This window comes from Frankliniella occidentalis, unplaced genomic scaffold, assembly GCF_000697945.3.
Source record: "Frankliniella occidentalis isolate FOCC.00 unplaced genomic scaffold, Focc_3.1 Scaffold10, whole genome shotgun sequence".
In the NCBI taxonomy this organism is placed as follows: domain Eukaryota; kingdom Metazoa; phylum Arthropoda; class Insecta; order Thysanoptera; family Thripidae; genus Frankliniella; species Frankliniella occidentalis.
In genome coordinates, this window is record NW_026267140.1 from 2170131 (window position 1) to 2187158 (window position 17028).

General features: G+C 38.6%; 3 protein-coding genes across 9 annotated transcripts; 1 reads left to right on the forward strand and 2 right to left on the reverse strand.

The window, feature by feature from the left end:
* Positions 1–200: 200 nt before the first annotated feature.
* LOC113212846 (protein kinase C) lies at positions 201–9382 on the reverse strand. 4 transcript variants are annotated; one of them, XM_052277448.1, is made up of 14 exons: positions 8836–9381; positions 8161–8221; positions 7920–8079; positions 7778–7809; positions 7599–7681; positions 6664–6805; positions 6256–6579; positions 6003–6166; positions 5796–5921; positions 5558–5712; positions 5334–5472; positions 5041–5229; positions 4780–4926; positions 201–4672 (listed from the first exon to the last, which is right to left on the reverse strand). In XM_052277448.1, the coding sequence occupies exons 1-14, from the start codon at positions 9178–9180 to the stop codon at positions 4502–4504; spliced, it is 2238 nt and encodes a 745-aa protein (XP_052133408.1). In that variant the 5' UTR covers positions 9181–9381; the 3' UTR covers positions 201–4501. The 4 variants fall into 4 exon arrangements, with proteins under 4 accessions (XP_052133408.1, XP_026287482.1, XP_026287474.1 ...); XM_026431697.2 differs by having other exon boundaries at positions 7548–7681; XM_026431689.2 differs by having other exon boundaries at positions 7920–8221; positions 8836–9382.
* A 736-nt stretch (positions 9383–10118) lies between these two features.
* LOC113212513 (spermine synthase) lies at positions 10119–14702 on the forward strand. Of its 4 annotated transcripts, none has more exons than XM_026431243.2 (8): positions 10119–10262; positions 10821–11110; positions 11390–11501; positions 12871–12993; positions 13074–13228; positions 13312–13401; positions 13488–13679; positions 13771–14702. In XM_026431243.2, the coding sequence occupies exons 2-8, from the start codon at positions 10829–10831 to the stop codon at positions 13918–13920; spliced, it is 1104 nt and encodes a 367-aa protein (XP_026287028.1). In that variant the 5' UTR covers positions 10119–10262; positions 10821–10828; the 3' UTR covers positions 13921–14702. The 4 variants fall into 4 exon arrangements, with proteins under 4 accessions (XP_026287028.1, XP_026287045.1, XP_026287037.1 ...); XM_026431260.2 differs by lacking the exon at positions 11390–11501 and adding an exon at positions 12226–12334; XM_026431252.2 differs by lacking the exon at positions 10119–10262 and adding an exon at positions 10292–10520.
* On the reverse strand, positions 14703–16402 carry LOC113212709 (arylalkylamine N-acetyltransferase 1-like; the record flags this gene model as incomplete). Its single annotated transcript, XM_052277451.1, is given in 2 exon segments — positions 14703–15571; positions 16144–16402. Coding segments are annotated over 2 exon segments (458 nt in total), but the record flags the coding sequence as incomplete, so codon positions are not given.
* Between the last annotated feature and the right edge of the window lie 626 nt (positions 16403–17028).

Genomic DNA, 17028 nt, shown 5'->3' on the forward strand with positions numbered 1-17028 from the left:
GAGCCAAATTTCAACTCAAAGACATATGCCCAAACTAATAGCTAATTTATCACTAAGTTGACAGTAATTCTCAACACTTTAATAAAAACATGATTCTGAACTTCAATGGAAGGCAATAGAGTTGCTTCCTCTACTGTAAAGAAAATACAGGTACCTTTCAAAAGAAAGGAACACAACACTAGACATTTTTTTCTAAAAACAAAAACAAAAAACAAACAAATAAATAATACTTTAATGTCACTTGGACTAACAATACAGCCAACTAGGCAATAGAAACAATAATACCAAAAACATTGTAATTGAGAAATACAACAGCCAGTAACTGACATTTGCACAACAGTTTAAAAAAAAATTGAAAATAACATTGATCAACAAAATATTTTCATCGGTAAAAATAAGAGATTCAATCCAGGAAAGGTTAACACAAGAAATCATGTCAAGCCAGTTTTGAAGCCCATGATCAAATGACAATAGAAAGCAGAAGTAAATAAAATTAGGTGATGTATTGTTTAAAACAAATTCTTTTGAGACTATAAAGAGAAACATATGCTGTGAAAAATTGTACCTGGACGACAAATATATGCATATAAGTAACACCAAATGATGCAATTGACATCTGGCAATCCAACAGAAGCAATTCAATTGAAAACTGTCCTTCACTTTTGTGATAGATACTAACCATCTCACAACAGCATCACATGAAAAATTTACAATGGTTTGCAACTGGCACAGTGCCTTGCAAGTAATTTGTCATGTGGTTAATCACGAAAAACAAGACAAATAGTCTCCTACTAAAACTGATTTCTCATTCACATTCAATACCAGTAATCAAGCACACCAGTAGCAAACTTCCACTTTCTAGTACAGGAGACTACCACACATGTGTACATGCACATATCATATGGACAACTGAAAGCTCTGCAAAATGCAAAGCAGGTGTCGAAATATCAAATTAAAGGAGAGGAAATGCCTAATAGATATGCGACCTTAGTTACAATACAAAGCATACATGATGAAGACTGCAATAGACTAACTGGACTGGTAATCACAAATAATTATGAATAACAGAAGGTAAAAATGAATGCTTCAAGTCAGGAAAACCAACAGTAATGATGCTACCAATACTTAAATGGTGCAATCAGTCCAGGAAAAAGACCAAAGTTAGGTAAGTGAGCAAAAGACCACAATTTGCTCTAAACTAAAATTAGAAAGAATACTTCAAACTTTGAGAGCACACATAGACTTACAATGAAAATGCAACATCATTAGCCTAGCATGTTCAAATTAACCTGTGAATGCTTACCAGAAACTTAACCCTGTCACGAAATCTATATTGGGGACGTAAAAAATCAACCATATACTCAGGAAATCTCATATGCATAACAAGTTATTGCTCTACGCCCTCATATAAAATATAAATCCTTAGGAACAAAAAATACAAGATGTGCTGATGTGCATGCATCAGGAAGATTGTTCTGCAGTGTAACAGTATATAATGTCCACAGAACTGACTAGAACTTTATCGTAATTAGTTTCAGCTAGGCTGATATCTAACTAGGGTTGACCAAAAAGTTCATATTCTAATATTAAGTAGAATAGAAACTATCCATAAATGCTTGGGTTACCTTAAGATCTAATAAAAGATTGTATGTCTATCTTTAACATCAAAACAGACAAAACTACAAAAAAATAAATAGCAAACCAAGCTAGAAGGATGAACAGTGAATCTTCATATGAAAACGTCTAGGTTAATATCACATTTAATGAAGCAGCCAAACCAAGCTGCACTGGACTTTTCCACTCCCAAATATGCTCTGTAGACTATGAACTTTTGTATCAACCCTATGGCACTATTAAGATTCCACATTAGAAGAACAGGAGAATAAATTAAAATGGGTTTGCAATATTATAACTATACATGCAAAGTTTTGGTTTGGTAGAATCATTAAAAAATTCATCACATGATAGCCTGTGGCAGTAAAGAACTATTTTTCATTAACACATTTGGAAAAAATAAAGTTAATGAATTTATTTCCCCCCAACTTAGAGCGTGTGCTGCACATTTAGCTGAGCATGCACAGGCAGCATGGAGCTTAGAACTAAGAATTGTGACAGCAAATGACAAGTTAGTTTAGAATTAGGGTAATAAAAAAAAGGTTGCACTGCAGACAATTAACAGGTAAAAGAGGCCGCAGCTCAGCTGTTGTACATGATCACAACGCCCATCAGTTGATAAATTAGTCCTGCCCGTGAGTAGTTACTTAAACATGCATCCCTCCCTAGGCACAATCAGATGAAAGTAACTACCCACTGGCAAGCAACAGCGCAGACTAGCTTCCAGCCCTTTTTAGCTCTCTGAGATGAATTATGTAAGAACAGGGTGTAAAAAACATGACAGTAAATGAGGACATGGAAATGTCAGCTATTTCGTCTGATACTCGAGAGATTCTCATCAAGATGGTATTGTAAATAAAGGCTTGCCTACAAAACACACCTTCAAAGAGGAGAAGAAATCCTTCGGTCCACAAGATACTGAGTAAAACTCATGCACAGAACTGGGATTGTCAAAGAGCAGCAAACATTTACAACTGCAATGAGAGATTAAAATAAAACAGAAGGCTGACTGATGAGAAACATAATAATAATGGAACTTACAAGCCCTTATTTACATACAAATGTACCAAGCAAAACATGCAACAGCACATGGACTCACTAGTTCCAAAACAACCAGCAGTCAAGACCAAACACATCAGATCAATAAACAAAATGGAAAAACAATTTGTGATTGGTCACACAAATAAATAACAAAATCATTTGAAAACAATAAATCTGCCATAGCACAACTCACAGCTAAACAGGAAGCATCAGTTGACCAGTACTGTTGACTAGAGAAACAGCCAGACAACGTCCAGTTCTAATAAAACTAATATAAACAAAAACATAAAAATGAAACAACAGAAATGTGTTTACCACATCAATACATTTAGATCACATTAACTATTGAATAATCATTATCATAAATAATGATAGATGAAAATGCATTATGAAGGTTTTTTTTTAAATATTTATACAAAGATCTAAAACTGTGTATTAACAAATAAATTAATACAGAATTATATGATGAACTTTTTCATATTTTTCTCAAACAATCAAAGATTATGATGCATACTGCTAGACTGAGGACACAACTAACCCAGAATTAAGTTGTTATGTCACTTAATAACAAACACCCGTAACACCCAAGACCTAACAGTACAAACGGAGTGGGGAAATCCCAGTAGGGTAGGCCTCTTCTTTTCCCATATTGGAAGCTTAGAACCGTGCAAATCAGACATATTTCATGGTGCCCAAATGTCTGGTCGAACACCTATATAAGTATACAGTACTTACATTAGGTAGGTATGTAGCATCTTATCATATCAGTACTATATAGTGTCTTGTGCGCGTATCTTGGGCGAGTCAGTCAACGCCCCAACTCTCTGCTTCTGCTGATAAACCTAATATAATCTATACTACACATTACTATGCTAAACTACACAGCATGTACAATTCAAACAATACATATTTACTGGATCATACAACAAGACTGACTTGAAATCTTTGCAAAGTCTATGAAGTCAGAATGTTCTATGAAAAAGGACCTTACAGACACTTTCATAAGACAAAATGAAAAAATTCAAAATGAACATTTGTGATCTTGTAAGCACTTAATTTCTATATTGAATATTTTCTTGCAGTTTTAAATGCATACCTAATAGGTGGAGCACGATAACAGGAATACGCTTCCTTAGTTTAAATTTTAAAACTTTTCCCTTCCAAACTACACTTACTAGCGGATGGTAACACCAAAACACTAAAACACCAGGTGGAGTTACAGGAGATACTTCAAGCAGGGTTTAGGTAACCAAAGGCAGGTTCAATCCTCTACCTACTCTAAGTTAGGCATCAAACAACACTTTGGAAGGCTCTGATAAGTCATGCCCACCTAACAGACAGATCTGATGGCAGGACACTAAACTCTGACAATCCTCAAAATTTGAATGACTTATGGGGGAAAAAAAGAATTAAATAAAAGAAAAGGTACAGCAGAGTTTCATAAGAGAATACCCTGTAAGTACCCAATAGCACCAACAATGCATGCCACGTGGCATAGTCAGTCACACAGTAATAGAGGTATGTAAGAGTAATAAGTGCCTTGCTAGCAGATCTTCTGGAGAAAGATTTAAACCCAAAACCAGTTGGACAAACATTCCTTGAGAAATAATGACTCAATACTGGGAATGAGTTTTAACATAATAATGCCCTGCCACAGGCCTGGTGTTTATTTAAGCAACTATGTCAGTGACAGGAGCACTACTTTACGCAAGTCAGAAGCAGACATGTGCTACCAACGTACGCACATGGCAGGCTGTGAAATCACTGACAATGACTGCTCTCAAACAGACAAGCATTGGTCAGCATCACAAAAATAGTGAAAGGCAATCAGCTTGTTAAAACAAAACTAGGCTGGTGTTGACTGAAAGCGTCCTGGATTGAAATCAGGATTAACAAAAGAGAAGCCCTTAAACTCGTCTTGATTGATCGACCGAACAACATCAGCATTGATTGGTGTAAGAACAGGCTCCTCCTTAGTAAATTCGGTATCAAAGTTGAGGGCATCTTTCTTGTTTTTCTGAAAAGGTACAAAAAGCTTGTAATTAGTGGGGAATTTCAAGAAAACAAGACCTATCAATTTGAACAATTAAGTTGTTTTAAAGATAGGCACAGTTGAATACTTACAATCTTTGGTTTAAAGGGTGGCTTGACTCGTCTGCATTCCAAAGCCTCCCAATCCATATCTCTAAAGAATGGATGGGTTCGGATGGCAGCTTCAGTACCTTGAGATGCTACACATCCTAGTCGTTTAGCTGGATTCTTCGTCATGAACTAGTTAAAAAAAGCAGTATAGGAAAAAAAATTAGAACAATTTGAAAAAAAAAAACAAAATAAGATTTGTTGTAAAGATACACTAGAAAGGACCTGTATATGTTTGTTTCTTACCCCTTTAAGTATTGATACAGCCTCTTTGCTGAGCCAAACTGGATACAAAACATCATCATGCAATATTGACTCAAACAAATCGTCCTCATTGTCAGCTTCAAAAGGTGGTTGTCCCGCCATCATTTCATACATCAACACGCCTAAAGCCCACCAGTCAACACTGGGGCCATAATCCAATTCTTGGAGAATCTAGAGGTAGAAATAAAGTAAACAATAAAAAAGAATTATTTTTTTTATACCTAGGCTATGACTCATTAACTTAAAAATTGTCCGTATTGAACGCCTAAAGTTACCTCAGGAGCTATATAGTCAGGAGTTCCACAAAATGTTGTGGTTGTGACACCATCAATGATTCCTTCCTTGCACATACCAAAATCAGCAAGTTTGCAGTGCCCTTCATTGTCCAATAAAATGTTGTCAAGTTTCAAGTCTCTGTACAGAAAAGGACATTATTGTTAAACTGAAAGGTTACCAGATTTCAGTTTCAATTTGTACACGTTTCCTCATTTGACATTACCTGTACACAACGCCATGACGATGAAGAAACTGAAGTGCGAGTGTAACTTCAGCAGCATAGAAACGTGCTCGGGGCTCATCAAACTTCCTTGCTCTTTGAATTTGAAACATCAAATCTCCACCATTGACATATTCCATCACAAAAAAAAGACGATCCTAAGTGCAGAACGAAGGAGAGGCATATATGATACCAATACTTGTAAAGTAATCAAATTTGGAGAAATTCATGGCTAACTCACCTTGGTTTGAAAACAGGAATGAAGTGCTGTAAGAAATGGATGCTTGGCGGCCAGCGCCAAAATACGTTTCTCTGTCATAGTACAATCAACATCTTCGTCTTGAATGATTACATCCTTTTTGAGCACCTACAAAAGAAAAAGTTGGTGAAAAATACAAAATTTGAGCTTAAAGTGTACTAGTATAAAACTCAAGAGTTTGTGACATACCTTGACAGCATAGACTTCATCAGTGCCTCTTTTCTCACCAAGCATGACCTTACCAAAACTACCTTTCCCAAGAACTTTAATAAAATGGAAATCTTCAAGGCCTACTTTCCCTTTACCACCACTCGCTTTTTCTGTGGAATCTGGTAGCGTATTTGCTGGCCGCCCTTTAGAAAATGTAATTGTAATTAGGGTGGTGAAAGATGAAACAAGGTAGTAGTTACAATTTTAATGGTTAATTTAAGTTGAAACTGACCTTTCTCTGGTTGTTCAAGGTCTTTTGTCTTTTCACGCATTTTCTCTTCCATTGCCATCTGAGCAGCAAGCCTCATAGTAACTTCATCATCATCAGTACCACCTTCATCAGATAGTGGAGCAAGAGCACCTCCACTACCTGGACGATCACTTCCTGAGCCACCTCCAGCAGCACCAGGTTGAGTTGTACACTTGGAGCGTCTAGGAGCCAATTTGTCGGTGGAAATACCCATTTGTGAAAGTAATTGGGCCATTTGCTTTGGGTTGATGCCACAGTTGTTTGCAACATTTTTCTCGCAGCGTTTGTGAACATTCAGTTTACAAGCTACAAGATAAAATTTTAGCACAATTTGCACATGTTTTCACATTTTATAAATAGTATACTTGGAATGCATTTTTAATTTCTTACCTTCACATTGAAGTCCCTGCCTTATCAGACCATAGAGTAGGGACCCACAATGATCACAAAATGTAAAACGTTTAAAACTGTGTGTCACAAAACGATGGGGTACATTTACATTAAATCGCTGGCCTTGTGTCCCTTGTGCAGCCTGTAGACAAAGTAACAAATCAGTATTTAAACTAATAAAAATGACCAATGCTTTTCCTGAACATCCAATAAATGGTAGAAAGCTACAAACTATTGCTTGAACCTTGAAGCATAGTAATAAATTTGTCTGGACATAGCAAGTTAACATAATACAGGTAAAAAGCACATCTATCTATAGAAGATTACTACTACGGGCTACTAACCCGCTGCACAGGCTTCTTGGGTTCATTTTCATGCAGTCAACTTAACATTAGGTGACATAGCCACAGTTCTGCGCAAATTCTTGTACTTCACACACATGCAAGAAGAATTTGTCTTGAAGAATCAGTTGAACCATCACTACTCTACACCAGGTAAAACATTCATGTAAAGATGTAAAACAAAACAGTGGATAAACAAAACTGTCTGATGCATATGTAATTCAAAAAAAGTCTGGGAAAAAATCCAACTGTGATAACTGAAGTACATTAAATGAAATGAAACAGTTTGTGCTCAGCAGCCTCATAAGTCTCAGTGTTAACTTTATAATCTGTATGTGGCTGCAATATCATTAATAGAAGATAAAAATTAAACAATAAAAGCAATTAATCTCTAAGACTGTTATGCTTATTGATAACAAAATCTACTACAAATTGTAAATGAAGCTCATGCAGAACAACACAGAACACCACATGCAACCACCCAAACCACCACCAGTACAACCACCACCTGATGACCAGATGTAACCATAGAGGTGGTTCTACCTTGTGTGTGGGGTGGGTGCTACGACGATGCTGCACCTGAACCACCCTCACCTCGTCTTGTGTACTATCTTTAAGGCCAGGGCATTTTGTCAACACCTGGTTATGGCAACGTTTATGCACTACACATGTGCAGACTGAAAAATAAAGTGTTCATTAAACATACCTGTTAGGTAAAAGAGAGGTTCTCAAATTAATTTAAAAAAAATATACATAGGGTAAAAAAAATGTACCTTGACATTGATATCCCTGTTTGCCAAGACCCCTAAAAAAATTACAAAACAGAGTTAGAAAAAACAAAGATGTGGAAACAACTGCAGAAATAGGATAAAAACGTCACTATAACAACTACACAGGTAAACAAAAAATATGCACCATATAAAATCACGGCAGTGAGAACAAAATGTAGGTTGTCTCAAAAATGTGGCCATAAACTTGTGTCCATTGAACTGGTGTACACGTCTCCGCATAGCACCTCGTCTCCTGTTGAAACCTTGGCGCTCCTTGAACTCCCTTGGCTTCTGTGTTTGAGGTTCTACAGAGAAAATAGTACACAAATCAGTTAAAGGTAGATGAGAAGTTTTGGGAAGTAAAAAACTCACAACCAGTATTGTACCTTGAGCAGCCCATTTTAAATCGATTTGTAACCGCAGTCTTCCTTGAGGTTCTAAATCGACCTGAAAGTTAGAAACAGCCATCATTTAATGCACTTAATAATGTAATCTAGTCACTAAAGATTTTCCTCATGGGGAACAATAAAGTTATTAATTTAATCTCATGGGAACATTTTAAATGCCGTAAACAATTTTCTATGGAATCTGCAGTACTACATTATCACATGAAATAGAGAGTACATAATATGCCAATCCAGCAAACATGTTGATTCTGACTCCAAAAATGTATTCATCAAACAGTTTACAAAAAAGGACATTAGTGAAATAAAAATTTACACTTGGAAACCACAGAAAAGATCTCTATAAAGTTCAAGTTAGGGATTTTAAAATAAAAGGCAGTATTTGGAGAAGGTGGGTTTTGGGACCCTCTGACCCACAAAATTTCTCAGAAAAAACAGAAAAACCAAACATTTTAACTAAAAGTTGTAGAATCAATGAAAACTAGAAAGACAGCTTCTAGCAGAAGAACTATACAGTATTCCAAAGAGGTGGAATGCGTCTTCTGCTAGTGCACTTGTCAGTCTTGAGTCACATGTAAACACAACTGGCCAAGACCCAGCCTAGACCACACAACCTCTTACCCTACATTCTGACAGGCAATACACGACTATCCTTACCCAAAAGTCCGAGGCGTCTTTGTCTCTTTGAAGAAGATCTTCGAAAGGGATGGTGCAGTTGGCCACGAAATCGTCTGGAGGGATCGCAGCATCGTGAAACACTGTGAGCCCGAGGTTCACAGCGCTCTGCACGTCGTGCGAAAATGACTCTCCCCATACTGGATCAAAAGTCTTTGGTTTGGTCGTAGACCGATCCAAATGATTCTCGTCGACATCTATGGCCACGTATGGGTCTATAGGTTGATCATCGGGCTTGCCAAATGTCATATTATGTCGTTTTTGGAAGTCGGTCGGTCTCAACCCTGAAGCCTGGCATATCGTCACCTTCACCGTTCCAGTGAACATTGGCAGCAGCAAACCAGCAACCCCTCAAAAACCTTGCAAACACGGTCCTCAAATGACTCAAGAAACTGAAGCGAGTATTAACTGCATAGAAAAACACTTGGAAAAACAGCTAAACATAAGATTTTCTTGACGGCCATGAAGGTCGATTTTGATAAAAATTCACTGCACAGTGCACCTTAATTAGCTATCCCACAATGCCTTTCGTTACGTCAGAGTGAAGGCACGGCCCCGTAGACATTTTCACTGGGCTCGCGCAAGCGCAAACACGTTCGTACGGGTTCGTACATAAAATTGTTAAAATATTTGACACAATTTATACGTGACATTGTCCGTCTCAAAAGTGACTGTATGGACAGCAAAACTCCAATGAGTTATTTCAATGACACTCCAGGCAATCCGAAAAAATCAGAGGGGAAGGGGGGGGGGGCTCTCTGCTTGTCTTCCCTCTAGCTCTAGACGCACTTCTCGCACTTCCCTCTCATCGCTCTCCTCATTTTGAAGCCTCAATTCTACATCGCTTACACAAATTGCATACTTCTATACTTATCAAAGCATTCAAACTGTTCTCTGTTTGTTAATCATGCGAGAACGGCGCGGCCGAGCGGAGATTATCACTCTCAGCGAGTAACTCAGATGACATGCCCAATGATGTTTGACATTCTTTTTAGTTATTTTCAATGGTTTCACTTCGTTGAGTAATTCGCCAGCAAATAGTTTATTTGGAAAAAAGCTGTTGTAGGTTCTGTTAATTCTATACTCTGATATTCGTATGAGCGAAACTGAAAGATTTATTACGGTTTCTCGTTAAACAGAGACTAATACCATCATTTTAAAGTAGTTGTCTGAACTGTGTGATTATTTATTAAATTGAGCAGGCCGATTCCATATTAGTGGGAAGAAGGAATTGTTTATGAATACGACTCCAACCCTGCAACTCTGGCAGCTTTCGGTCTTTCGGTGAGACCGAAAGCGCGCCTAGATTGTGATTGTGGGCGTCCAATGAGATCAGATCGGGGAGGGGAGAGGAAAGGAAAGAGAAGAGAAGAGGGAAGTTATCTTTACGATCTACGACATCATTTTTGGTAAGCTTCATATGTCTTCTTGCAGACGCTGTTAAAAATAATGCGGCACGTTTCAATTACTAACAATTGCCACACTTTTTGCTCTCAAATCGTGTTCTTGTCTAGCTCCTAACTCCCATTTTCATACCTCTTCACCGGCGCCATTGGCGATGCTAGGTTTCAGTTCTTGTCTGCTGGTGTGTTAAAGGAGCGATTAAGCATATATTTTTCATTTTCAACGCATTTTCAGGGATTATCTTTGCAAGAAATTTGTATACTGTAAGTTTACTATTCACTATTTGTTGTTAAATGCCTTGACAGTTGTGCAAACGCGGATTCAGTTATCGTTTGACGATTGATTTTTCCTAACCCCAAAATTGATCTTGAGTTGAAAATTAAACATTTTTCAAGAGTTTCTTGATATTTAACATTGTGTTCACTGATCTTTTAATGGGTTCTATAGCTGTCAAAATTTTGAAGTTATTCGACGGATTTTCATCCCACGTCTCCTTTTAGTGATGAAAAACAGAGTTAGAGTGTTCTGTCTTTCTTAATTTCCTTCATTCTGTTTTCCTCTAGGTTTCAACATGACTGTGAACACAATTCTTTTGGATTTCACCGTCGACAAAGAGGTTGTGGCTGATCGTCATAAGAGAGACCTTGCATTAATGAACATAGAAGCAGCTCTCAATGAGTTCATTCGTAATTCTTCTAAGAAACATTTTATGGAGATGCCAGGAGGATTTTTACAAGTACTGACTGCTGATAGAGGTGTATTTATAACTGTTCGTGGTTTTGTGGAAGGATTGATCTCTATAAATATAGAATATTTCAAGGGTGAGGAAGAACCACCTTTGTTTAATTACGAGGTATGTATTATCAGTCTCTTCATAAATATAGAGGTATTTGTTTGTTCAAGTTAATGTTTTATGGTTTGCTTGGCAGTATAGTGGGAAGAAAATACGGAATCAATTTTATTTTTCAGAGAATTTTAATATGATTTTGGTTTGATATAGTGTTATTTTATAAGTTCTCTCTGTGGATGATAAAAAAAAAAGTATTGGTGTAGGGCTCTTTCCATCATTTATGGAGGAAGATTTCATTAGATTTGGTTGTGATCTGAGAAACTCATTGACCATTCCTTTCAGGAGGGTCGATTGCTGGAGTCAAGTGTGCAATGCGCTCTCAGATCCAATCGCAGTAAGATGTTCCCTCCCATACGTCGTGGTGCTCCCTTTGATGTGTACCTTACCTCCTCAGGTAATTCAGGAGGAGGCACCCAAGCATGTGGTGTAGGATGGTAGCACAGCATAGCTCTGCTCCATGCTTAACCAGACATACTAGGCACTGCACAACACTTCAGTGTCTGTTTTCTGTACATATACAAACCAAGGAGTCAAAACTCTAAAAGAGAACTTTCAAATTTCTTCCTCTGACCTCAAATTTACTTTTTTTACAAGTATCTTTTACAAAGCTCATAATTCATTTTGATTTTTAGTGTAACTTTAACCCTTTTAAAACAATACAGTAAACAAAATGTTGTGGATCGTAAATATAATATTTGGTCTGTTGAATGTGCCTGCTGTGTTTTGCACTAACAGCTTTATTAGAGCCCTTATAGTTTTCCAAGAAAATAGTGTTAGTGATGGTAAGCATATGGTGTGCTGGAACAAAACTTCTGTGTGATATTGGTGAAAGTATATTGGTTAGAGTTTTGAAAGACATCATTCATCATCCCAGATCTATTAGCCTACTTTGGTCAAAGTTTATTTTATTATCTTCCATTTATCAAACCACTTATTTATTACTATTATTATTAGGTACTACCACCAGGTTGGCTTTGTTTCCATGTTAATCCTTTTTGCAGGTAGTTTAGTTTTCTAATAAATCACATTAATTTACATCATCACTAGCACTTCTACCCTTTGCTTTAGAGCTCCATGTCGGAGTTGGCTGTTATTTTTGCTACTTAATTATTTTCCAGTTGTCTGGTAATCTCCAAGAGGTTTTGAGTGATAAACTGCAGAGCAAGAAAAGCCACAGGTTACCAGCAATCAAGAGAGGTACTGTGGATCGATACTTCATAACCTCTGGTAAGTTAAATACCGTAGGGCTGCCTCCACAGTGAGCAAATTTCAGCAAAGGTGAAACCTCTGTCTAACAAGTGCGTGTGAGGTGAATGGAGTGGATATAATGTGCATGAGGAATGTAACACTGCAACAGTGTACAGAGTACATACATGCTAATTAGTTTGGTTGTTAGTGTGATCAATCATTTCCCACTTATTTTGATAGCAAGTATTGCAAATATAATCTTTCTTCTCTTTTTTGCTGCTAGAGCTATGCCTAGGCAAATGCTGTTGGTAATTTCATTAATTGCCATTACATCACATTGAAAAAAGACACCACCATTTTTGACACATTATTTTTTAAAGAGACATGGTAGGGATGTTAAATTTTTGCTCACAGAATTTGCATTTTTATGGGAATGATCAATCCGTACCTTATTTTATCTTACACTACTGTACACCATATTTTATGCATTTTTACTACTCACATTACATTTTAAATCTATTTCCAAAACCTGACATTTTGTTTTAAATACTTCAATGCTTGAATGTATTTCACAGATGAAAGAATTCTGGAGTATGACATTGATGAAGTGCTATTTGAAGAAAAATCCCCCTACCAAAAGGTTCAAATTGTTCATTCAAAAAGCTTCGGAAACCTTCTTCTTCTTGATGATCTTCAGAGTGAGTAACTTCATTGACCTTTCAAGACTTAACAAAGAAAATATTGTTGGACCTGTCTATTGTTATTTATATACTTACAGATCTTTCTGAACGGGATCTCATCTACACAGAGACACTCATGCAGCGAGGAAAAGAAGATTATCGTGATAAAGAGATTGTGATTCTCGGTGGTGGGGATGGTGCTCTTTTGTGGGAACTGTTAAAGGAACAGCCCAAGTTTGTGACTATGTTGGAGGTTTGTGTAATGTGCAGCTTTCATAATTATTCTTAATACTACAATTCTCAATTGTTATAACTTTCTCGTTTTGTGTGTTTCAGCTGGACAAAGTCGTTATGGATGCATGTAAGAAGTACATGCGAAGTGCCTGTGGTGATTGCTTGGACAATTACAATGGAAGTAACTATGAGGTGATTTGTGAAATCTTTCTATTATTCATATTTTGATTAGCCTCTACTTACTTTTGTTATTTAATTTTTTAATTTTCTTCTTGCAGATAATTGTTGATGACTGTGTTAAAGTATTGAACAACTACATTAAAGAGGGTCGTAAGTTCGATTATGTGTTTGGGGATTTGACGGATGTCCCAATATCTCCAACTCCTCAGGGTGAAGTGTGGGATTTCATTCGCCTGATTCTTAATAATTCTCTAAAAGTTTTGAAACCTGATGGAAAGTACATGACCCATGTAAGTCTCATCTCCTTTTTTAAAATTGTAAATTTACTTATGATGATTTATGGTAGAAGTTTTAATCTAAAATTTGGTCATTGTATTTTAGGCTAATGGAGCTTCTAGCCCAACTTCCCTGGAAATGCTTGAGAGTGAGTTTTCAAAACTGCAGCCCTCAGTAACTTTCACCCAAGATAGTGCATTTGTTCCCTCCTTTATGGAGGATTGGGTGTTTTACCAAGTGAGTTTTAAAAAGTAATGAGATGTACCACATTACTGGCTCAACGGGAAGTGATACCAAAGACCATAGTATTTACAACTTTTGGAATCAGCTATCAGTTTCCTGAGTTATTGTAGTTCCTTGTGTTCATTTGCATGGTGATCATCAGTTGGGGCCAAAAAGTACCTCTACAGTAGTTTGACGTTAACATTGTTGTATCTTGTGTTTTCTTCTTGTTCAATTGAATTTATATTGTGAAAGGCAATCAAAAATCTAACTACCAAGGGTTAGCCTAGTCATTTGAAAAGTAACTAGTCTTCATCACTTACTTTACTTAGGTAGTAAAATTGGAAAGGTTTTCAATCTTATTCCATGATTTGAATTAAAATCTTCATATTCTCCGGTTTTTTCCTTGTCTTACCATGGGACAGAAATGACAGTTATAATTATTATTATTTTTGCATTTTCAGAAGTATGTAACATGCATTTAATTTTATTGATGATAGTTGAAATTCTGCTTAGACAAAAGGCTGCATTTTAAATTTCCATTGAATGTTTGTCTTTTCCGATATTCTACTGTTTAGTTAGAGAGTCATTCAGCATTGGACTGAACTGTATTTTGTTCTTGTGCCAGTCCATGTCTACCTGATTATTTTGTGTCTTAAGTTAGCTTCAATATTTTTGTGTATGTTTTTTGTGCTTGTGTCATTGCTCAGTCACCGGGATATTTGAGAGCTTATTTGTTTTTCATTGTTTGTTCGATTGTGAAAGTTTAGTCATATTGGCGTTCCTACGTATTAAACTGAAGATGTACAACCATATTACTTTGTTGTAATTTACTTCAACCATCGGAATGTGTCCCTCCAGTACAAATACAAGTTTTGTTTGGTTACAGTTTTAAATAGACAACAATTCACATTCAGGTGAACTTGCTGTACGAATGCTCGAGCATAGTTGGGACGTGCTCGTGGGTGTTGGTGGTGGTGTTTGATGCTGGCGGCACTGCCTCCCCTCTTCCCACCACCCCTTTCGCCCCAACTTCGCTCTGAGCATTCCGCTCCACCTTTTGACTATAAGTGTGAATTGAGAGTTCACAAAACGCAAACGTGATTTTCACGCTCCGTAAGCCTCACGCAGCCATTGGGCAAACTTTTGTCACGCCTAGCGTGATAATCGTGCCCGCGTTTTGTAAACTCTGAATTCTTCTTAAGTAAGTTAATTTTGATTACATTTGAGTATTATAAATTCACAGCAAAATTAAAGCGACAGTTGAAATTATCAACACTTTATAAGTAAGGAATTTGTTACCTATTTCACCTTTGTTTTTTTTTTTTCCCTCGTGTATGAATCATGAACGCAAAGCTAGAGGCCAATCACACTCGAGGCTTTCAAACCCTCTACCCTTCAGACGAGTTTCCTCAAGGCAACGCGTATGCTTATATAGGTAAGGCAGTCTTTGTACTATAATGCCAGTCGAGTTGGACCGCTGAGTCACACTCTTGCCACGTAGGTCTCCACGTTGTCATGCGGGGGCTCTGTCTGGAACACAGGCGTGCCCGCCTCGTCCACGAACGACTTGTACGGCATGGTGTGGACGTGCTCAAAACCCAGCCGCGCCACGGCCTTGTGGGTGTAGTAGCTGGTGCACACGCAGCGCACCATGGGGACGCCCTGGGACCGCGTTACCTCCCTGTAGCGAAAGGCTAGCTTTAGACTGGATTTGCATTATGTTGTTCCATTGAGACACTCTGAAGCAAACCACTATAAATCAGCGATCTATTTGATTGAATCGCTGTAATGCACTTCCCTGGCCGACCGAAATAAAAGTCACCTGGTGTCAGACTAGCCATAGGAAAAACGTTTTCGTCACAAAATCGTGAGGCATATCGCAGGGACGTGTTATTTGTGAGTTATTTTTTATTTGCACCACCTATCACCATACAAACATCGAAACATCACGAATACGTCATATCGACGCTTTCATGCGAGACTAAATCAGGTCAAACCTAGGTCAAAAAATGACGCCGACAAGGTACCATTTTGAAGTATGACCTGTTTGATCTATTCGTGACGTCTTTCTGTTTGTTGAGGCATTCGCAAAAAAAATATACAAGTCATAAATCATGAAGATATCCCAATAACATAATTGTGAGAAAATGTTTTCCTTGGAAAGTAGTAACTTTAGTCATAGACCAGCAGCTATATTCGACAAAGACCAGAGAACGCACATCCTAGAATGAATTCAGAAATTTCGAGACGAACCTGCTTTGATCGATGAGTTGTTTGGCGATGCCTCGGCCCCGGTAGTCTGGATGCACGGAGAGGATCTTGATGTCCACGTACGCGTCCACGTTCGGGAAGCGCCCGAACACGTCGGCCTGGGCGTCAGCCTCGTCCAACAGCCGCACAATGTGGCGGAACTTGGTGTTCGGGATCCCCTCCGGCGGGGGTAGCTCCTCGGGCTCGGCGGGGCCCTCCTTGCGCCGTTTGGTGCCGCTGAGCAGGATTCCCACCACCTCCCCTGCAACGTACGAGCAGCAGTGAGCCGAGCACCTTCAGCCCCAGACATTCTCCACAACCTCCCCGCCGCCCGCAACGACCCTCCCGGTCCCACGTCGAGCTGACCTCCATGAAGCTGGCTCCACCCCGCCGAGCTGAGTGAGCGTCATCCTGCGAGGCTCGGGGTAGGCAAGCCCGCGACACCTCGGTGTGCGACGCGCCTGTAGGTTGCGTGCTCCGCCCGGGTCTCGAGGCACAGCGCTCACTCCTCACTCCTCCCCACAGCAGACGCTTGTCCGCTCTTAACAAAAGTGCCCACCACGAAAGATAGAGAAGTGACGTGGCAATTTCCCGATTTCGCAATGAGGATTAACTTGTGTATGCGTATGCGTGCTATGTTTGAGTAAATAAAGGCGCCGTGTACTACTGATGAGAAGGTGTCATTTTGCTAACTGCGTTTAGTCATTTTCTGGAAATTACTTTGACTCATTAATTGCGGAAAGAACGCGGAACGCCCCTTCCCTATCAGCCGGCTGTGGGGTCCACGCGCCCAGGGCCCAATGGCCGGCAGGCGTGCTGCGTGGGAGGGCGAGCTGTCCGACAGGCTGTCCCCCCGAGGCGGGGCAAAACTGTTTTTGTAAACTCTGC